At 52.4% G+C, this 21269-nt stretch overlaps 12 protein-coding genes across 12 annotated transcripts; 8 read left to right on the top strand and 4 right to left on the bottom strand.

Annotated features, from left to right (window-relative positions):
* Positions 1–630: 630 nt before the first annotated feature.
* On the bottom strand, positions 631–1971 carry RHO25_008031 (uncharacterized protein; the record flags this gene model as incomplete). Its single annotated transcript, XM_023600184.1, has 2 exons — positions 631–1455; positions 1510–1971. 2 exons carry the CDS (start codon positions 1969–1971, stop codon positions 631–633), a joined length of 1287 nt encoding a protein of 428 aa, XP_023449640.1.
* Positions 1972–2343: 372 nt separating this feature from the next.
* RHO25_008030 (uncharacterized protein) lies at positions 2344–4833 on the top strand (the record flags this gene model as incomplete). Its single annotated transcript, XM_023600183.1, has 1 exon — positions 2344–4833. One exon carries the CDS (start codon positions 2344–2346, stop codon positions 4831–4833), a length of 2490 nt encoding a protein of 829 aa, XP_023449555.1.
* A 372-nt stretch (positions 4834–5205) lies between these two features.
* Positions 5206–6198, top strand: RHO25_008029 (uncharacterized protein; the record flags this gene model as incomplete). Its single annotated transcript, XM_023600182.2, has 1 exon — positions 5206–6198. The coding sequence occupies one exon, from the start codon at positions 5206–5208 to the stop codon at positions 6196–6198; it is 993 nt and encodes a 330-aa protein (XP_023449347.1).
* Positions 6199–7247: 1049 nt separating this feature from the next.
* RHO25_008028 (uncharacterized protein) lies at positions 7248–7448 on the top strand (the record flags this gene model as incomplete). The annotated part of the gene is made up of 1 exon (XM_065603016.1): positions 7248–7448. The coding sequence occupies one exon, from the start codon at positions 7248–7250 to the stop codon at positions 7446–7448; it is 201 nt and encodes a 66-aa protein (XP_065459088.1).
* A 228-nt stretch (positions 7449–7676) lies between these two features.
* Positions 7677–8732, top strand: RHO25_008027 (uncharacterized protein; the record flags this gene model as incomplete). The annotated part of the gene is made up of 1 exon (XM_065603015.1): positions 7677–8732. One exon carries the CDS (start codon positions 7677–7679, stop codon positions 8730–8732), a length of 1056 nt encoding a protein of 351 aa, XP_065459087.1.
* Positions 8733–8763: 31 nt separating this feature from the next.
* RHO25_008026 (uncharacterized protein) lies at positions 8764–9203 on the top strand (the record flags this gene model as incomplete). The annotated part of the gene is made up of 2 exons (XM_065603014.1): positions 8764–9103; positions 9178–9203. The coding sequence occupies 2 exons, from the start codon at positions 8764–8766 to the stop codon at positions 9201–9203; spliced, it is 366 nt and encodes a 121-aa protein (XP_065459086.1).
* Positions 9204–9894: 691 nt separating this feature from the next.
* Positions 9895–11076, bottom strand: RHO25_008025 (uncharacterized protein; the record flags this gene model as incomplete). Its single annotated transcript, XM_023600181.2, has 1 exon — positions 9895–11076. The coding sequence occupies one exon, from the start codon at positions 11074–11076 to the stop codon at positions 9895–9897; it is 1182 nt and encodes a 393-aa protein (XP_023449038.1).
* Positions 11077–11484: 408 nt separating this feature from the next.
* RHO25_008024 (uncharacterized protein) lies at positions 11485–13627 on the top strand (the record flags this gene model as incomplete). The annotated part of the gene is made up of 9 exons (XM_023600180.1): positions 11485–11703; positions 11754–11783; positions 11837–12018; positions 12137–12467; positions 12523–12652; positions 12735–12799; positions 12853–12911; positions 12966–13298; positions 13354–13627. 9 exons carry the CDS (start codon positions 11485–11487, stop codon positions 13625–13627), a joined length of 1623 nt encoding a protein of 540 aa, XP_023448986.1.
* Positions 13628–14286: 659 nt separating this feature from the next.
* On the top strand, positions 14287–15761 carry PGAX1 (Exopolygalacturonase X-1; the record flags this gene model as incomplete). Its single annotated transcript, XM_023600179.2, has 3 exons — positions 14287–14644; positions 14704–15076; positions 15128–15761. 3 exons carry the CDS (start codon positions 14287–14289, stop codon positions 15759–15761), a joined length of 1365 nt encoding a protein of 454 aa, XP_023449037.1.
* Positions 15762–16044: 283 nt separating this feature from the next.
* RHO25_008022 (uncharacterized protein) lies at positions 16045–16701 on the bottom strand (the record flags this gene model as incomplete). The annotated part of the gene is made up of 4 exons (XM_065603013.1): positions 16045–16136; positions 16200–16286; positions 16437–16529; positions 16602–16701. The coding sequence occupies 4 exons, from the start codon at positions 16699–16701 to the stop codon at positions 16045–16047; spliced, it is 372 nt and encodes a 123-aa protein (XP_065459085.1).
* Positions 16702–17415: 714 nt separating this feature from the next.
* RHO25_008021 (uncharacterized protein) lies at positions 17416–19074 on the top strand (the record flags this gene model as incomplete). The annotated part of the gene is made up of 1 exon (XM_023600178.2): positions 17416–19074. The coding sequence occupies one exon, from the start codon at positions 17416–17418 to the stop codon at positions 19072–19074; it is 1659 nt and encodes a 552-aa protein (XP_023449035.1).
* A 205-nt stretch (positions 19075–19279) lies between these two features.
* RHO25_008020 (uncharacterized protein) lies at positions 19280–20014 on the bottom strand (the record flags this gene model as incomplete). Its single annotated transcript, XM_023600177.2, has 1 exon — positions 19280–20014. One exon carries the CDS (start codon positions 20012–20014, stop codon positions 19280–19282), a length of 735 nt encoding a protein of 244 aa, XP_023449036.1.
* Positions 20015–21269: the final 1255 nt, after the last annotated feature.

Raw genomic sequence — 21269 nt, 5'->3', positions numbered from 1 at the left:
AAGCATAGATTTTGAATACTGAATTGATTATTCAAATTCAATTCAAATTCAGAGTTGAATTGAATATGAATCCGGCTTTTTGAATGTTCAAATTCAAATTCAATTCAAAGCTTGTACTAAAAATAGTGCTCTCGGCGGTGTACTCGGAGGCTAGGCTTAGCGATACCCTGCTATAGTCGCTCTCCGCTCTGCTCTATAGTCCCTTCTCCGCTCTGCTTTGCTACTTCTCTAGTACTAGGGCTCTTATCCGGGCTCTTATCGTTAGGAGCTTAGTACGTATATTACTCTGCCTATAGACTACTCTTTACCTCGATATCGTCGTCGTAAACCGAGAATACGTCATAGGAGACTGATTTATAAGCTGAATATATTGAATTGAATTTGAATGTTCAATTTAGTTTCTGAATTGAATTTGAATTTAGCCGAGTTGAATTGAATATTCAGGATTCAAAATCTATGCTTGGAAGTGGAGAGAAGTGCGGAGGTGTTCTGCCGAACTTCAGCCACACACTCCTGCCTGCTCTAAGTTATTGGGTTTACTGTAGAGAAACATGTCAAATTCCGAAAGATCCTCTCATTCGTTACTCTATCACGATCAATTCTATGGATAAGAAGCATTAATCACTACATCTACAACCTCGCGATCGGCTTCCATTTGATCCAAGGATGGCTGTCCGATTCACGGATCAAAGGCTCCAGCATCGATGTATTCACCATGCCCGGAGAAGCCTCATCGATGTCCGTGATGCCACTTAGCTTCATCGACGTCTCGAGCTCGTCTTTCACGATATCGATCAGGTGTTCCACACCCTCCTGTCCGTAGCACAAGCTATATAGCCATGGCCTCCCGATCCCAACAGCCGTGGCACCCAGTGCTACAGCCTTGAGAACGTCTGTGCCGCGAGTGAAGCCCCCATCGACGTAGACCTCCAATTTCTGGAACACGTCCGGACAACACTTGTGCATCTCAAGCAGGGTCACCAACGCAGGTTGTGTCGTGTCGAGAGATCTCCCGCCGTGATTGCTGAGCAAGATTGCCTCCACGCCATAGTCCGCTGCTCTCTGTGCATCGCTCGCAGTCTGAATGCCTTTCAAGACAACCGGGAGTCCAGAGACTCGCCTTATCCAAGCGAGATCCTCCCAGTTCAGCGACGCATCAATGTATTTTGCCATCACTCGACCCAGACCTCCTCCTTTCTTGTCATTCGTAGCCATTGCACCACTGATAGCTGCCGCAACATTCTCTGCTGCTATCCGCTCATCCGCTTCGCGCTTGCCTGGGACAGGAGCATCGACGGTGACCACGACAGCTTTGACGCCAAGTTCTCGAGCGTGGTGCAGCAGTTGCTCGGTCTTGTGTCGTTCAGAGTTGACATACAGTTGCAGCCAAAAGTGTTGGTCGGGTGAGCCTGCGGAGACGATGTCGGCGAGGGGGTAGGAAGCGTTGCTTGATACCTACAACGCCTCTGTTAGCATCATTCAAGATGGCGGATTGTGTTCACGACATACAATCTGGACAATCCCTTGATTACCACAGGCTCTCGCTACAGCGATCTCGCCCTCAGGATGCGCTAATTTGGCAATCGCAGCTGGACTGAAGAACACTGGTATGCTGGACTCGTGGCCAAGGATCTTGCGCTTCGTCTTCACCTGCCTTACATCGCGAAGGACGCGTGGGCGCAGCAACAACCTTCGATGGCACATGAGATTGGCCTGATGTGAGACAAGATCGGTAGCTGCAGACGAGTAGAAGGCCCATGTTTTGGGCGCTAAAGCGTTCCGAGCGACATCTTCGAAGTCGTGCACAGAGATCAAGCTGTAGAGGTCTGGTTTCTCGCCAGCTTCTGGTAACAGTTGATGGACTCGTTCGAGGGATTGCTCTTCCCGTGGGGCGATGGTGCTGGTGTCTGGGTTGATTCCTCCGCTCTTTCCTTCGCGAACATCCTCGTAGGATATCGTAGACCTGCTCATGGCTGCTGCGAGAAGCTGGTATAGTGGGCGGAAATGTGGGATGCGGAAAGTGCTCGAGTGAAGGACTGATGAAATGTAACCTCTTGCCTACCTGACTGTCGTTTTTACACTGCTGTTACATTTTGCTCGTGGCATCATACGGGCTCTGGGCCAAAAGCCGATGTCGAAAGGTCACAGCTCTGGACGCAGCGGTCGAATTGTTGTGCATCGTCGGTCGGAGGCATGCCGCATACCGGAGGGCTCTTTCCGGTGGATCCTGCTCGCGTCGGCAACGCAGCGATGGGGATCTCGCAGCAACGAGAATGGCGGATGTGCAGAGCATACATCATGACGCTGTAGCTGTGTGTAGTATGAGGGCAATAGACTGCGACAATGGGCGATATCGAGATGAGTGTACAGGAGGAAGTTCGTGCTGTGTCCAAAGCAGAAGTGTTGGCTCGTCTCCCGCCGCGGCCAGCATCGGCAACCTCGACACGAGTGCCATCACAACAGCCGGTCGTTGTAGTCGTCGATGATGACCCCACCGGCACTCAAACCTGTCACAATGTCAACGTGTTGACCGTCTGGGATGAGAACACCCTCCGCCGCGAGTTCCAGTCCCACTGCGCCGGCTTCTTTATCCTCTCGAATTCACGCGCTCTGCCGCCCATCAAAGCGCGTCAGCTCATCCGAGAAATATGCCAGGCCGTCAAGAATGCCGCCGCCAGCGCCGCAAAGGAGTTTGAGGTCGTCTTGAGAGGCGATTCGACATTGCGAGGCCACTTTCCGGACGAACCTGAAGCCGCAGAGGAAGTGCTCGGCGAAGCAGATGTCTGGATTCTCGCGCCATTCTTCGAGCAGGGTGGCCGCTTGACCATTGATGATGTGCATTATGTCGCCAGCCCGGATGGACAGCTCGTTCCTGCCGCGCAGACGCCCTTTGCCAGGGATGCGACTTTTGGGTATACGCAGTCCAACTTGCGAGAGTACATTCGAGAAAAGTCCAAGGGCGCGATATCGGCAGAGCGAATTCACTCCATTTCGCTTCACGACATTCGGGTAGGAGGAGCTGATGCGGTGGAGGCCAAATTACTGTCAGTCGGGCGGCGCTCAGTCGTCATCGTCAATGCTGTGGTCACTGCCGACCTCGACATATTTGTGGCAGGACTGATCCGCGCTCGCGCAACCGGGAAGACATTCATCTATCGCACCGGCGCTGCGTTTGTGTCATCACGCCTCGGTATTCAGCAAATATTGCCACTGAAGCCATGCGAGCTCAACATGGATCTGTCACCATCGGCGCCCGGCGGCCTGATCATGACTGGTTCTTACGTGCCCAAGACTACGGAGCAGCTCGAGTCTCTGATTCAAGGCCGAGGTGCCAGATTGATCACCATAGAGCTCGATGCCGCCGCACTGCTACATGAGTCTGAGTCAACCTCTGCTGTTGTGCTCGCCGCCGCCAACAAAGCCGGTGATCATATCTCTCGCGGCCAAGATGTGCTTCTCATGACCAGCCGCAAGCTCATCACTGGCAGTGATGAACTTTCCAGCTTGAAGATAGGCAATGTTGTCGCAGCAGCTCTTGTGTCCTTCCTCCGCTTCTTGATCCCACGACCACGGTACATAATCGCTAAAGGTGGCATTACCAGCTCCGATGCCGCCACTGCTGGTCTCATGTTCAAGCGCGCCAAAATCTGTGGTCAAGCTGCGCCTGGAGTGCCTCTTTGGCAATGCGCCGAGAAGACATGCAAATTCCCCGACATTCCGTACGTCGTCTTTCCTGGAAACGTTGGTGAGCGGGACACACTTCGAGATCTGGTAGCAGATTGGGCAAAACCTGAGCATGGCGAGAATGTACCGCCGCCGATGCAGTATCAAAGACTGGGGAACAGTGGCCTCAAAGTCTCGCGATTAATTCTGGGGTGCATGACATTTGGTAATCCGGACTGGGAAGGCAGTCCTTGGGTCCTGCCCGAGGAAGACGCTCTACCGCTCTTGAAGCAAGCGTTCGACTCTGGGATCAACACTTGGGAAACCGCAAACACGTACTCAAACGGGTGGTCGGAGATCATCATTGGCAAAGCTCTGAAGCAGTACGATATTCCACGCAGCAAAGTTGTGATTATGACAAAGCTCTATTATCCAGTCCTTGAAGATGAGCCAAATCGTCGGCCTCAGCCAGCACTCAATGATGGACCTCTCGTCAATCAAATGGGACTCAGCCGCAAGCACATATTCGATGCGGTGGAAGGCTCTCTGCGACGGCTCGGCACGTCCTACATCGACGTCTTACAGCTTCATCGCCTCGATGTGGACACAAGCCCCGAAGAGATCATGCGGGCCCTACATGATCTCGTGCAGATGGGCAAAATTCACTACCTCGGTGCCTCGAGCATGTACTGCTGGCAATTCGCTCGCTTGCAGTACACGGCGAAAATGAACAACTGGACAACCTTCACCAGTATGTCTGGGTTGTACAATCTGCTCTACCGCGAAGAGGAGCGGGAAATGGTAAACTTCTGTCAGGCAGAAGGGATCGGCCTCATTCCGTGGTCTCCACTTGCAAGGGGTTTGTTGAGTCGACCGCAATCAGCACAGACGGACCGAAGTGCAAAAGACGCGAAGACCAAAAAGTGGTTTCAAGGTGATCAAAACTCAAGTATTGTCAACAGAGTTGAAGCAATGGCCAGAGAAAAGGGCTGCACAATGTCAGATCTGGCGCTGTCATGGCTTTTACACAAGGGGGCCTGTCCGATAGTTGGACTGAACAGTATCTCGCGCATCAAAGCCGCTTCTGAGGCCCTGAGTGTGAGGTTAACCGCGGCAGACATGACGCACCTTGAAGAGCTCTATCAGCCACTGGCAGTGCAGGCTATGTAATGAAGCGAAAGACCCATCTTCAACTCGCCATATCCTTGCCTTTCCTTCCCATCTATTAGGCGCAGACTTTCCACCCAATTGAGGATTTCGACTGCGGACCTGTGACTTCCGTGACCGGGAAGAGGCTCCGCGCTAGAGTCGGAAGTGGTTTCGCGTGCCCAGGCTTGACTACTCCGGTTCCAGCGACTGGATCGGAGCAGACTGAGGTTTGTCATGTGTACCGGAGTTGGTCAGTATGCGAAAACGAACTGGCCATTTATCGACACGTATATTCGCCAAGTCATCACGAAATCAAGATATAGTATTGCTCTCAACTCTCGCCATAAACGACAATCAGCTACACGCACTCAATATTGCCGTCACAGAAGAACAATGGCCGAACATATACTGATTACTGGCGCCGGCGGGTTCATCGGACAAGCTCTTGCCACTTCGCTCCTCGAAGATAAAAACGTTCGAAGGCTCATTCTGACAGACGTGCTTCCGCCAAAGGTTCCGACCAAAAGCGCGCCCGTTGATATTTCAACCTTTGCGGCCGACCTGACTGACCCGGAAACCTGCTCGCGACTGATCACGCCCGAGGTCACCACGATTTATTTGCTACACGGGATTATGTCAGGCCAAGCCGAAGCAGATCTAGAACTTGGACTACGTGTCAATATAGATTCTATGCGATTCATCACAGATGCGATCCGCAAGCAACAAGATCAACGCTCTAAGCCGATTCGAGTGGTCTTTCCTTCCAGTCTTGCTGTTTTTGGGCCCGCCAAGGAGAACGAAGTCGTGACTGAGAATACTATGCCTCTGCCACAATCTTCATACGGAGCAGAAAAGTCCATCACAGAAATTCTTCTAAATGATTTCTCTCGACGCGGACTGCTCGACGCACGGATTGTGCGGTTGCCGACCATTATCGTGCGGCCTGGAAAGCCTACAGGTGCTGCCTCTTCTTTCTTCTCCGGCATCATTCGCGAGCCGCTAAATGGAGAGAGGAGCACACTTCCTGTAAGCAGAGATCTGAAAGCTTGGGTCTGTTCGTCTCGGACTGTGATACGGAACCTGGTAAAAGCGAAAGACATTCCGGAAGCCAAGTTCCAAGGAGCAAGTCGAATTGTCAACTTGCCCGGGAAGACGGTCTCGATAGAGGAGATGCTGGATAGTCTTCGCGTTGTGGGTGGCGAGAAGGCTGTGGAATTGGTGCAAGAAAGACACGACGAGAAGGTTTCTAGTATTGTAGGATCATGGCCGGCCAACTTCAACACCACGAGAGCGAGAGAGCTGGGTTTTGATGAGGATGTGGAGCTGGAACAGGCTTTCAGGGATTATATTGAAGACTACATGCCTAAAGCCAATGGCGGAAGATAATGGTGTTTCCAATAGTGCTCTGCGGCGCAGTCTTGCCCAAGGCCAAACCGGACAGCTGAGAGCCTTCAATGATTCGGAGATATAGGATCCGCTTTTGCGAATCGAAGGCAGAGGATGGAAGAATTGGCAGAGCCTCAAATTGTCGCAACAGAATCTCAAATTCTCAAGAACAAGCAACAAAGTGGCCTAATGCCACTCACTAGCACCGAAAGTCACTTGGCAACGAAATGCGATGCGAAGAATAGCGAGCAGCCCTGATCGGAAGCATTGAGTTCCTTGTGACGGCGCCTTGTGGTTGCCGTTCGGGACAGTGAGTACATAGTCGCCGCTCTGTTCAACGCATATTTTCCACGACTGCACCACACTCACTGTCACTTGCTCCATGCGGTAGATCAGATGCGGTCGGCATGCGTGTGGTCTTGCTATCCATCGTAGCATACTCGGCAGCCCGAGGAGCAGCAAAATCAGTACGAGCCAAAAGTAGCAGAGCAGTGTTCGAGATGCGTGTGCTCTTGCTATCCATCGTACCATGCTCGGCAGCTTGAATAACAGTACGACAAGTACAAGCAGAAAGAAGAGCAGCATGGGACAGGTGTGTGGTCTTGCGATCCATCGTAACATGCTGGAGAATGCGGGAGAAAACTGAAGACAAGATGCGGTCGCCATGGGTGTAGTCTTGCGATCCATCGTAACATGCTGGAGTTCACGAGAAAGAACTGAAGGCAAGATGCGGCGGCCATGTGTGTAGGCGTCCAGACATCATGGGAGACGTGCGGCATCGCAGGCATGATCGTGAATCAGAGAAAGAGAGGGTGAAGAATACGCGTGAGTGACACGTAGTGGCTTCCGTTTCGAAACTTCTGCCTGCTTACATTTACAGAAATCGACATGCCACCAACACCACCACCTCTCCGCCTTCATTTCCGAGCCCTTCACTTCTTTCTCAGCAATTCTCGTGCTCGGGTACTTATTCGTCACCCTTCTCATCAATCTCCGTGCTCAGCTCGGACACAGCGTCACTTGTCTTCCGCAACCTCGACATCCATTCAATGGCTCCTGGTGCAGCTGAACAGATCCGCCGGTGCGCCTACATCACGAATGGCGTCCGAGGTCTGTTCCAGCAATATTCAGCCAATGGCGCATCCTCGTCGTTCGATGAATTCCGACAGCAGATCGATGTGCTGAAAGCCGATGCTGCCAAATACGGAGGTATCCCTTCTTGTATCGCGTTCGGTGCCACATCGCACTAAACCATACCGCATCAGTTGGAGACCTTGCGAAACAGGAACTACGAACACTGCGTACTACTCGGCCCGGGGAAGTCGAGTGCCCTTCCGATCCTCGTATCTCTGCATTATGCAGCGTAGCTAAGGCGCTCCGTCTCGACAAGCGATGTAGTTGTGGGAGCAAGTCTGCGAGAGATCTCGCAACTTGTGCATTTCTGGAGCTTCCATTTTGCTCTCCGCAACTGGATCGGCATGAGAGCTCTCCTCTCGTCCAGCGACAAGATATGCAAGCACTGCAACGAGGAAAAATATGTGTGTGCATTCCAGCAACAAGATTGGTTCAAAGACTTGCCAGATGTCCTCCAACTTGCATGGATGTGCCAGACAAACCCACTCGTCGATGGAAACATACCCACAAAAACTGCATATCCGACATGCCCGTTTGGCCCGACTCACAATCGGGTGCGGGCGACTGCGGTTGAACGCGCCGAAGAGTACATGAGCGCATACCGACACAAAGACCCAGAGACAGTGTGCAAGATAGCGTTGCTTGGCGACCGCGACTTCATGTACATGTGTGGGCTTCGGGCATTCGAAATCGTTCGCCGCTTGTGGTACCGTGGTCCTTTCCGACGTGAGGCTGTCGAGTATTGGCTTGACGAAGTCGGCTGCCTTGATGGATACGTTCTTTCGCCGCTGAGCGACCTGTACCCCTACGTCAGGTACTCGGATTATGCCGGCATCAGTGGCAAGGTCTTCGTGCTTCCACTTGGCCACAAATGTCCACGGGACGGTTGCAACGCCTGCCACGGCGAGTTCCAGGTCCATTTCGTCCTTCAAGTCTGGCTCGGACGACTTACTGGCGAAATGCTTGCGAGGCTCAGTGTCAGTGGCAAGCCAGAATATTCGCATTTGAACAGTCAGACCTCCTGCATCAACACATTACATGCTCTATACGAGCTGAGGAACATCAATAACGCCCGGACGCAATGCACTCGTGTGGGAAACTGCCGCGGTTATGGAAACCAGCCTGATTGCCTCATGCAGTATGCATTCAGGTTTGACTTTGAACAGAGTCACCACGAGATGGTCGAGCAATACAGCAGAGACATTCTCATTCCTGCTTTGTGTCTCGAACACGGCTGCAGTGCAGAGATCGTTTTGTACAGGTCCACTACATCAAGCCACCCAAGAGCCTTGCGAATGCTGCCTATCACATCGACTGTCCAGACCCGGTATGCGCTTTTCATTGGCACTTCAACTCCACGGGCAACAACGGCGGACGAAACAGGTGTTGGGAGGCAATGATGCAAGGCCCGAAGTCATGTTGCATTTCACCATGTATTTCTTTTTCGAAAAGGAAATCGGTAAATGCGGCGCCGGCTGGAACCATCACCTCAGAACCGGCTCACGCAAGATTCACGGCTTCTTCGATGTTGCGAGTCAATATCGGGTTGAGCCGACTGACTGCACCACCCTGTTTCCCCTCACCAACGGAGTGAACGAGTACTTCGAGCATATCATGCTGGAACGAGGTGTTCTGACTGACCTCAATCTTTTCTTCAAGAACATGCACTTCACTGCAGCCACGAGAAACTACCAAGACTACAAGTTGCCATTCAACAAAGCTGTGCGCAAGAGATCAGAAGCGCTTGTGAACTCTCACTCAGTTGTCGGGGGTAAATTCAAGTGCTTGAAGATGAGGAGAGCGAAGGAGATGATGCTGACCCGGGAACCACGGGCGTCGCGACAGCGGGCGACCCCAATCACAAGAAGTAGAGCTTTGCATGGACATGCGTTTCTTCACAAAGAGCGTTCGTTTGTCAAGGCATCGATGTGAGCATACAGGTACATAGTAAATCGCGAGCAACCATTGCACCTCATCAGCATGACCAATTCCATAACGCTCAGGGCCCCTTCGAATCCGCCTGGAAAGCGCTCAGAACAAGCAAGCTGAGGTGGAGTCGATTGAGCGCCATGAGGGGGATGTCCGGCGCTCCTCCTGTTTAGAGGCTGAAGTGCAAAAATCGCGTCTTCAGGTCTCTTGCGCAAGAGCGATACGAGTAATGGTCTAATAGACGGAAGGTGAATCGCAGCGAGGTGTTCGCCAGCGATGCGTGTCTGGGTTTGGTGCCACACTTTAATGTTTGTTTAAAGGTAGACCACGTCTGGCAATGGCTTATGATTTTACCTTGACGGCGATAAGGCGAGCAGTGCGCAGGCAATAGGCACATGTAGGCTCACTGCAACGGACGAAACAATGATCTAAACGAGTCACAATGCGAAGGCCACAAGTTCGCTGCAGGTGATTTTATGTTGGCCGCTGGTTAAAAGTTACCCTTTGCAGAATCCGCCTGTCCTTCCGCGATGCTTACGAAGCTAAATGGCTCAGTCTGGAGCAGTGCTTGCTTGGTGACCAGCATTGCAGCGTGAGCGACCATGATCAACCATCCATCATTAAGTGATTTACCTACAAGCTGTTCACCACATCTGAACTCAGCTGTACATATTTTATCCCTTGCCTCCAGAATGTGAAAGCGACATGCACCACCTCGTCCTCTCCCAGTACCATACTCGGATAGCTCAACTCCCGATTCAGCTTCTGCTCACTGTTATTCGTCATGCAGTATCCATCACCTTCCTCCAGAATCCTGTGTTTCCACGATTTTCCGTCATCATCACTCCATCCGAGACACAAAGGAGCTCTTGGTGCGCCCCAGAATGCCTCCTTGCCAGCATGTTTGCTTGCTTGGTTGGATCGAACATCGTCTGCAGCTGCGATATCGTCGTACAGTCCTTCTCTTCGACCCTGTGCATTGAGGCGGGAGGAGTGATTGTAGACGGCAAGCACTCGCCCTGACGGCAGAACATCGAAGCAGATTCCGGCGTTTGGGTTGGGGAGAGTTGTTGCCGTTGGCTCAGACCAATCGATACCATTGGAAGAAGTCGCTTTGTAGACAAAATCGGCCCACCTACTGCGGAATAGGGCAAGGTAGCTTCTATCCTTGAGTTGCTTGATCTCCATGTGTACTGCACCAAAGCTATTGGGCACTTCTCTTTCGATCCACGTCTTGCCTTGATCCTGAGAGACGCGGATGGCTGATATATCATCGTTGCCGACCCATCGCTCGCCTGGTTCTGAGCGACATCTGAACGTTGGCACGACCCACGAGCCATTCTCGAGAATGACGACAGGCTGTCGAATAAATGTTCCAGGTTCGGTAAAGAGCGCCTCTGGCTCGCTCCATGTATAGCCATTATCAAGCGAGACTTGCTTCTTGACGAAAGCGGAGTCTTGATCACCAAGGTGTTGGGATGTGTACAGCAACCAGACCTCGCCAGATGGAGTCTGGAACAAAACAGGATTCTGCTCACTTCTCGTGGTATCGAATGTGACTTTCTTGGCTTTGGTCCAGGATGTTGAGCCTATTGATCGACGAGAGAGATAAATGCTGATGTCTGGTTTGCCTTCTTGTGTGCCTCCAAACCAAGCGCAGAGCATCTCGCCATTATCTAGGATCAAGAGATTGGAAGCATGACATTGCGGTGTCGCTGCCGGAATGAAGCATTCTGTGTGTTGTACGGGATGCGACTTCGGTGTCAGAACGAAGTTCTCAAAATCGGGTGCTGGTTCCTCGAAGATTGCTGCCATCTTGGTTGCCTGTTCAATGAAGCAGAGGTGCTCGACACTGAGTTATCGGATAGCTTGAGTGAGGACGTTGGTAACCAGGGTCGACGTTAACTTTCACTTTGATCAGCATCGATCAGTGTGAACAGTGAGCTCGGCGACCTTCAGCCGGCCGGGGGAGAGTCGATTGTCTCAAATCCGCTTCTCGGTCCATGCCGTACGTACTCGGAACCTCCTCTCCGACACAAAAACCACGTGGAGGCCTCTCCACACCTCGCCTAACACACGTTGTGGGGTAATCTGGAGTTGCGGAGTGAGTGGTTCCGCGTGTTTATATCTTGGCCTGGTGCCCTTGGGGTCTCTAAGCTTTTCTTGGGCGCATCTGCCACGGGCTCCCAAGCACACGAAGACTTGGCTTGAGTGCTCGAAAAGATGGCTGGTGGAACGAGCATCTGGGCCAGCAAAGAGGCCAGGACTGATCCAAAGGCAATCTTCAACGGCCGACTCCTCTACCTGTTGGTAACTCTCGCGTGGGCGGGCTGCTTCTATGGCTTCGACTCGGGAAATATCGGCGGAATCCTCACACTCCCTTCGTTTGAGAATGCGTTCGGACTCAGCGGGCTATCTCAAGAGGCGGTTGATGCGAAAAGCGTATATTTCCAGTCGTACCTGCATTCAGAATTGCGCTGATTTTCGCTCAGGGAACCATCGCTGCTATGCTTGCAGCAGGAGTGAGTTGGCCAAGCATTACAACCATGGGGAGCAAGACTGATCTCCGTTGTAGGGCTCTGCTGGAGCGCTCTGCGCCTGGCCTACATCCGATGTCCTGGGTCGCAAATGGTCCGTATTCCTTTGGGGCATAGTCTTCCTCATCGGTGCTGTGATGCAAATGATCGCCGACTACGACACACTCCTGGCCGGACGATTCATCGGCGGTATGGGCGTTGGCGCCAGCTCGATGTTGAGGTAAGTTTGGTCGCTAGAAGGCATCTTAAATGCACGAAAATGTGCCTAAGATATCGTTGTGCCTGCCACTGACCAGCTTTGCAAGTCCCCAATTTCTGGCAGAGAACGCCCCAAAAAGCGTCCGTGGATCCATGACGGCAACGTACAACCTCATGATCGTGTTCTCGCTTGCCTTAGCGTTCTGGGTCAATTATTGTGTGTCACTTTGGCACAATGCCGAGCATAACCATACACAGTGGAGGCTCGCAATGGGGATCCAGCTGATTCCGGGAGCTCTCATGTGTCTTATGATCCCGTTCATTCCAGAAACACCTCGCTACTTGATCAACCGCGGGAAGTCTGAACAAGGGCTGAAAAACTTGATGGCTTTGCGGAAGCTGCCTGCAAATCATCCATATATCCAGACGGAATACCAGGAGATTGAAGCACAAGTGCGCTTCGAGCAAGCGGTATCCTGCACTCGTCCATGGTCTGGCTCTTTATCGTGAAGCTGACATCTTCCAGGCACACCAAGGACACAACGTCTGGACGATCATTCAGGACGTATTCGGGAACAAGAGCAACTTTCAACGATTTTTTCTTGCAGTGATGCTGTTCCTTTTCCACAAGTTCACCGGAACAGACAGTTTGAACTGTACGTATCGGAACACTCCTTGCCTTGGACACGTTGAGATTTTGGAGAGAGTATTCGCTGATGCAGTGGTTCCTGACTCTAGATTATGCTCCTTCCATATTCAAGCTCATTGGGGTAAAGGGCAACAGCAATACATTGCTTACCACCGTAAGTCGTGCGCCGTATAATGGTCATTTAACGAGTAGCTCACCGGTCTCCAGGGTGTGTACGGCATTGTGAAGTTCGTTACTACGATCTTTTATGTGGCATATCTTGTCGAGTAAGTCGTACAACCGTCGCAAATATAGTTCACGTAATACTGATATTCAATCAGTCGCATCGGTCGCCGACTGCCGCTCCTGATAGGTGCAAGTCTTCAGGCCACTGCAATGTTGTACCTGGCATTGTACATAAAGTACGCAGGTGGCAACGCCAGTGAAGACGCGGTCGGAGGCACGCCGGCAGGTGGTATTGTCGGAATAGTTTTCATCTACATCTATGCATTTGGCTGGAGTTTCGGCCACTCTGTCGCATGCTACGTCGTTGCAGCGGAGATATTCCCGACGCGAATCAGATCTTTCTGCATGTCCTTCTGCTTCTTCATCAACTGGATAGTGGACTATGGCATCACCAAGGCGACTCCAGTGATGCTGTCCGAGATGGGCTGGTGAGTGACTCCTTCTGCAAGCATGTTTGAGCAGATAGACTGACAAGCTGTGCAGGGGAACGTTCCTTCTCTACTCCATGTTGACTTACGGCGGAGTGGTGTTCATATTCTTCTGCCTCCCGGAGATGAAGGGTCGTTCAATAGAGTCGATGGACGACCTCTTTGCGCGACCTCTGTACACCATGTGGCGCCATGCTTATCCAACGGAGGAAGAAAAGATCCGGCACGATGTTCAAGACATGATCCACGCTGGCAAGGTGGAGCGTGGCGACTCCACTGTCGACAAGGGTGGAGCTGCAGTCCACATAGAAACCGTATCAGATCGATAGATGGTATAGAGCCTCCCAAGTCCAAGCGCAATGGTCTCTGACGTTTCTGACAAGAGTGTTTGTTACCAGGCGTGCGTGAGGACCTAAGCCCGGCAACTCTGTCCTGGCTGTTCTGCAGAGTTCGTGCCTTTTCGGCCTGGAAGATTCATAATCACGGCACGGGCTTTTTGCAGCCGTGCTCGCAGTCGCTTGTCTAAAGCTGCCGCACCATGCGTATGTGCTCTCGCTGGCTCACCTCCTGAAGGACACTGAAGCGCAAGACCAGCATTCCGCGCACGCGGGACGTGGTCGTTTAGTAGCCTCGTGGCGACGACCTGTGATGCGGAGAGATGCAGCTTGAATCCTGTGCGCCTGCACGACCATCCTGGTGAAGCCGAAAGAGGTGCGATTGTTGTGAAGACGTGCCGTGAATTCCAGGTCGTCCAGATTCGCAGATTTGCCCACCAATGAGAGCCAAGCGGCAGCCCCCAAATTGCCACTACCCCTCGCGCTTTTGGGGGCAATATGGGTCTTCTTCTGCAGTCTCAGTGTCGTACAGGCCACGGGGTAGCTCAAGCATTCAGCAGGTCTAGAGCGAGCCGGGCAGTATATGAGAGGCTCACAATGCCGACTCCTCTGGATGCCGCTCCAACTTCACCTTTCGCATTTTCGCGATCAGCATGTTGCCGAAGACTCTGCTCCTGGTGCTGCAAGCACTGAGCGTTACCGCAACCTGGACAGCGTACAAGGAGTACCTCGATAGCCTGCCAAAGAAGCTTTCCAAGAGACCAAGCCCAAGCCCACGACCGAAGATCAGCTTCGATAGCGTGCAGCCTTACCGACCTCTGCCGAGCGCTGGCAAAAGAACAAAGACTTGCTATGTCAAGAGTCACGACGATCTGAAGACGGATGATTCAACATACATTCTTGACGCGCTGAAAAAGTGCAACCACGGAGGACATGTGGTGTTTCCCCAAGGAACGACATACGTCATCGGGCAGGCGTTGGACTTGACATTCTTGGATCAAGTCGATCTAGGTGTGTTCCCATCTCTCTGCTGACAGACTCCGTTTATACTGACTGTTGCATGCCATTAGATATCCAAGGCTACATACAGTTCACCAATGACACCGACTACTGGCAAGCACAATCCTTCAAGCAAGTCTTCCAGAATGCAACCACATTCTTCGAACTCGGAGGTCGTGATGTTTTCGTCTATGGTGGCGGCATGCTCGATGGCAACGGCCAGGTCTGGTACGATCTATACGCAGCAGATCCTCTGATCCTCAGACCGATCATCTTCGGCACCGTCGGACTGAACTCCGGCATCATCTCGAATCTCAATTTGCGGTATTCTCCGCAGTGGTACAATTTCGTGGCGAACAGCACGGATGTCGTCTTTGATGGCCTCACGATCAGCGGGTATAGTCAGAGCTCGCACGAAGCGAAGAATACCGATGGATGGGATACGTAAGTCAGAGTCATCATGTCGAATTTTTCAAGCAGCTAACATTTGGCCAGGTACCGCTCTTCTAACGTCGTTATCCAGAACTCGGTTATCAATAACGGAGACGATTGCGTGTCCTTTAAACCCAACAGCACCGAGGTCCTGGTCCAAAACCTGTACTGCAATGGCTCTCACGGCATCTCAGTCGGCTCTCTTGGCCAGTATCCTGGAGAAGTTGATATCGTGGAAGACATCATGGTCGTCAATATCAGCATGTACAACGCATCGGACGGAGCTCGAATCAAAGTCTGGCCAGGTGCTTCCGCAGCCATGTCTGTTGACCTACAAGGCGGCGGAGGTCTCGGTCGTGTCAACAGAGTCACCTACAAAGACATGTACATCGAGAACGTCGACTACGCCGTTGAGGTTACACAATGCTATGGCCAGAAGAACCTGACACTGTGCAATGCTTTCCCAAGCAATCTCACCATCTCTGGGATTGACATCAGTGGCATACATGGAAAGACAAGCAAGAAATACAACCCATACAGCGGATATGTGGTTTGCAGCTCGCCGAATGTGTGCAGCAATATTAGCTTGGCAGATGTAGATGTTGTGTCGCCAGCTGGAGCGAAGAATTCGTTTCGATGCGGGAATGTGGACGAAGGCCTCTTGCAAGGGATCAATTGTACAGAGCTGAGCTTCTAGAGAAGCAGTCTGTTCAAAATTCGACTTCTCGACGCTATGTTCGTCCAAGGATATGGTTAGCAATTGATTAGTCCCTGCTACAATGCTTCCTGTACATGCCGAACTTCGTCCCCGTCTTATCCTACAACTCCAAGCTTCTATACCGCATGCGTAATACTGCTGCTTTGCTTTTCGCCTGCTGTGGCTTTCGGTTGTCCCATACTGAACCCTCCATCGCGTCATAAGCCGTCCCAGCGACTTGAGCGCGCTCTACTCATCGCTATTTCAAATCTTGGATGTTTGCTCAATTTGGCTGAGGCATGTTCAGGTCGATGAACTTTTTGCCGTCTTCACTCGCGAGCGGCGCAGTCGCTTGATCAATGACCTCTCCCGAGCCTGGTAAGGTTTTTGGGTTCAGATCTTGCCGGCACATGAAATCGTTCAGTCGTCATAACTCACTAGCGAGGATACCCAACTGGCGCTTGGATGGAGAGGTTTCAGCCGGATCTGGAAATGTAGATAGGAGTTCAGGTACAGGACGCGTACCTGGGAAAGTTCCGTCAGTATGTAACGTCCCTACTGGCAATTCGATAGATCCCTCTATCAGTCTCAACGGAGCACAGTTTCGAGCTCTGAGGCTCAATCAATTATGCCCTAGGCTGCAGTGAGGACATCTTCTAATGGGAAAGCACTTACGTGGAGTTTCGATCGAAGGCTTGAACGCGGCTGGCTTCGCGTGGTCTGGCACGACCTCGTCCACAGCTCGTGCGCTTCTGACTCTCAACTTGACTGTACCATTGTGATAGCGGGTCAGCAGAATGGATGGCGGAGAGAAGCCTCATGTAGCCTTGCGGAACTCACTATTGTAGCCAGTTTCGACATTCTCTGAAACGCCCAAAGGAAGCGCGAAAACGAGAGAAGCGCATAGCGCGAAGAAAGCAAAGAGACTGCCGGTCTTCATTGTGAGCACAATTCAAATGAGTGACTGTGGTGAGAATGCGAGACGAAAATGAAAACGAAATGTGGTGATGTCTCTGCCGTGCGGCGGTCGGTATATATAAGCTCGCACTCAGAACACAAGGGGCTGGTCGTCCTTTACCACGGCGAATCTTTGTTGGGGCAGTGCCAAAAAGCTGGTTCGGCATCATCGGGGAGAGAGATGTGCCGCCGGACGGGCACATCGAAGCACATCGCGATTATCCAAGCCTCGCTCCTCGTGCATTACTGCTGCTCGGGAAACTCGATCTCCGTCATCCATTTGGTGTTGATTTGATGATGATAGAGCCGCAGCAGCAATCTCGGGAGCCGTTCAATGTCTTGGAGTCAAAAACCGATCTGTATGCAGTGTAGGAAGGGCCTGCAAGATGTCGTGCCGACCCAAGTTTGCTTGAGATGCGACCTTCATCCTCTGAGGCATTCCCTTCTTGCGTCACGATGGAAGTGGTGGTCTGCGCATGGCGAGAAGATGAAGGATGAACAAGTGAAGTGTAAAGCATAACCATCTCTCGCGCCTGCCCGCCGGCTCCGAAACTCCTGCCTCAGGCCAGGCGCAGGCACTATTTTTCGGCAAGCCGCAAAGCGCGATCCATCCCCCTGAACCATGCCCGCCGATACCAAAAGACCAGACTCCCGCAGCTGAGGCGCTTCTTGTGACCATGACAAGAATGCCGTTTCAATGTCCGCTCTTTTCCTTCGCGTGCACCGCTTGCTTCTGCTTCCTACCTTGATCGCAACATTATACCTTTACTTCTATCCCATTGTTCACCAATGCAGCTTTCCCAGCAACACCAGCACCGGCCAGCCAGCGCCCTTTCGACTTCTCGCATTCGGTGATCCGCAGTTGGAGGGCGATACCAGTCTGCCTGATCATGGACACACAGAACTCTTCCCCAGCATACGACGCGTTATCGACAGTATCCAGAAGCATGGCCTCGGACAGACCACGACCAGTTTGAGCAGCGAGAGCAGGAGACTATGGCATGAGGATTTGCCGAGAGCATTTAGAACATATCATAAGAAGTTGGATCTTTGGGGCAATGATCGTTATTTGGCGCATATCTACAGGACTATCAAAAGGGATACAGACCCGACCCACGTCGTGGTGCTGGGAGATTTGCTGGGCAGTCAATGGATAGACGATGCCGAGTTTGGACGAAGAGCAGAACGATTTTGGAATACAGTCTTCACAGGCGCGGTGAAAGTGCCTAGCCATGTTGCAGAATTCAAAGACACTCCCGCAGAAGCGCTGGGCAAGGATAAGAGCTGGAAGAACAGAATCATCACCGTGGCAGGTAATCACGACATTGGATATGCCGGCGATATCGATTTCGAGCGCATCGAGCGTTTCGAGAAAGCCTTCGGTCGTGTCAACTACGAAATTCCCTTCTTCCTCAACGATACCTCTACCGTGGACACCACAACCGGAAAACCCTCCACTCCCAATCTGCGACTCATGATCCTCAACTCCATGAACCTCGACGCGCCCGTGTCCAATTATGATCTTCATCTAGACAGCAACAATCATCTGAATCAACGGCTCTACTGGGAGATTCCGCAAGACCCCACAGCTGGCACAATCCTCCTCACTCACATCCCTCTCTACAAACCAGCTGGGATCTGCACAGACGGGCCATTCTTCGACTACTTCCCTCAAGAGCACGGCTCGTTCTTCTCCGGTGGTATCAAAGAGCAAAACCACCTCAGTGAGGCCGTCAGCACCAGACTTTTGGAGGGCATTGTAGGACCTGAACGCACTAGGAAATCTATCATTCTCAATGGCCACGATCATGCAGGGTGCGATACGTACCATTCGCGGACCATTATCGAGGACATTCCGCCTCCGCCTGAACCACAACCGAGGTTGGACTACGAGGACGATGAGAACGAGCACGACGATGGCGAAGCAGACTCTCGACCAGAACGCAAACCCCGTGAAGCTCGGGATGAACCTCCACGCCCGCCGCCTTATGTGCCTGAGAAATGGATGATTCAGAAATATCCGGATGCCAGGAAAAGTCGGATGAAGAATGCGAATCTGACAGGCGTGCGAGAGGTCACAGTGAGGAGCATGATGGGCGAATTCGGCGGGAATGCGGGCCTGCTGAGTGCATGGTGGGACCAGGAGAAGCAGGAGTGGAAGTTTGAGTACGAGAGTTGCCAGGCTGGTGTGCAGCACATTTGGTGGGCTGTGCATGTGGCCGATCTGATCACACTTGGACTAGGCGCGTTTGGTGCACTACTGGCTGTTATTGGTGGAGGAGCAGGCGGGCAAGGCAAGGCCGCCGTGGGCAAGAAGAAGAAGAACAAGAAGAAGGGAAAGAAGAAGGAGCAGTGAGTGACACTGAACGGAGTCACGAACGACGCGGTGTTGCGATGATAGTATGTACACATAGACACAGCCTAATGCATATCTTGAACGTGTTGATGAAAACCACTTTGCGACAAATTCGGTCTCGCATTGCAGGATTCCATAAATGAATGCGCCAAGTCGGTGACAAGCTTGCAGCGGCTTCTTATTTGAATAGACTGTCGCAGCTGACTCATGGCACTGGTGTTGACGTTGACCCTTCCCTCAGCACCCCATCAATAGTCCGTACAAAATACTCCGGAGCACTGATGAACGGGCAGTGCGAAGTCTCCATCTTCGCGATTCTCATTCCATAATCCTTTGCCATTTTGATTTGCCACTCCAGCGGATTTGCTTTGTCTTTGGTAGTCACTACGTGGGTCAAATCACATTTCCGCCAAGCTTCAGAGCTAAGAACTGGCGTATCGATGACTCTCTGAAATGTGAGGGCTTCGACAAATGGTCGTGCGTCTTCTCTGCTCATATCGTCGTATAGCTTGTAGCCGTCGTCGCACCAGAAGTAGCCAGCGTCCAGGTCGAGACGTAGAAAACCGCCTTGGGCCAGGTGGGCTACGATGGGCGTCCAATCGAGGACTGAGGCGAGGTAGATGATGCGAACACGTTCAGTCGCTGAATGGTGTGTGACGAGTGCGCGATTGACTGCTTCTGTGCCGAGGAAGCCGGAAGCTGAGTGGAAGATGACCGCAACGTGCTGATGTGGACGCTCCAGTTGTGTCGTGATCGCTTGTGAGATCTTTGAGATATTTTGCTCTAGTGTGCTGTTGCTGTCTCCTGCCGCTGCCAGTGGGAGAGGTACAATGTCGTAACCGGCATCCTTGAAGAATGGGATCGGTGGCTGGCAGTGAAAGTCAACATGCCAGGCGCCAGGAACGAGTATGATCGTCCAGCGGTGCGGTTCATGGGGCATATTTGCCCTATTGCAAAGCTGTTAGTGCGAGCGAAATAGACTTGCAAAGCTCGAACAACAGCGCGATGGTAAATGGAAGCTGACCTGACGCTGCTGTCGGGCCGCTCATCCAAAGCCTTTCAGTCGCCGTCTGTCAGGATTCCCCCAGCCAGGCATGGTCAAGCACAGCACGAGAAGGACGTCTCTCCAGCGATGATGTCGAGATTTCAGAGCGAGATTTGTCCGGAAGTTTGTTAGCTGCAGTGATGAGGTCCTGGTCTCGATCTCTCGTAAGCCGCGTGCTTGCTTCTAGATTCACAGACGATTGTCAAAAGTGGTGACGATATGTTAGAAGAGGATGAATTGAAAGGTGCTGCTCCACGAAGCTCGTGCGTCTCCCAATTCGGTCAATGCTGGAGGTGTGCGTTGGTGGTTGGCACTATTGCCGAGGCGATGGTATCCTTGACGACCAGCACGCCAGCTGCGTACAATATGGAAAAGCAGTCCCGCAGGTGAGCGAGCGGGACGACGGCATTCGAGAGCCATTCTTCTTGCAGGCCGAGTTGAATCATGATGGGCTGTGCAGATGAGTGTTTTGGAAGTGTGCTCTGTTATATGGCCATGGCTTCGGAACCCGTGGCTGACGTGGGCTGTTCATATCGCTGCAAAGGCGTACAGTACGTCAGACCACATGGGAGACGGGCGTTGTTCTGCTCAGGTGAGTGCATGATTGTTCTGAGGATGAGTGGGCGAGAAGGAGGCTCTGACTTTCCGACGTGCAGGAGTTTGGCAAGTCTCGCGGGGACCAGGGTCGACGCTGCCGCCGCTCGCCATTTGCCGTGTCGCCCAAACAGGCAGCGAGCGGAGTGCTCTCCTGAGCGTGTTTGTACATGTAGTGGCTGCACGCGTGAAGCGGACCACGGCGCCGAGGAGAGCAGCGCGCCACACGTTCTGCTGCTGTGTTGTACAAGACGGCACGCGGAGGGATGATTGTCGCGCAGGAGATGAAGATGTTGCGCGCACTAACTAGGCGACTGTTAAGCTTCCAGGGGCTCCAGCGACCACCGACCACTCGTTTTGGCGCGGGCCTGTGATTGACCTGTGTTTCACCACCACCGCCGCTCCACCCTCCTCTGCTTCGTGCTCTGTGTTTCGCCAACGCGTGTGCGTGTAGACGGTCTCCATTCATTCGGCCGCTGCACCAACCCACTCATTCCACCTTTCCTTCGTTCTTTGTTCGTGCACAGCCGGCGGCATTGAAGCAGACGGCGGGGAG

Source organism: Cercospora beticola, chromosome 5 (genome assembly GCF_033473495.1).
Source record: "Cercospora beticola chromosome 5, complete sequence".
NCBI classification, from domain to species: Eukaryota; Fungi; Ascomycota; class Dothideomycetes; order Mycosphaerellales; family Mycosphaerellaceae; genus Cercospora; species Cercospora beticola.
This window is presented reverse-complemented; position numbering and strand designations above follow the sequence as displayed.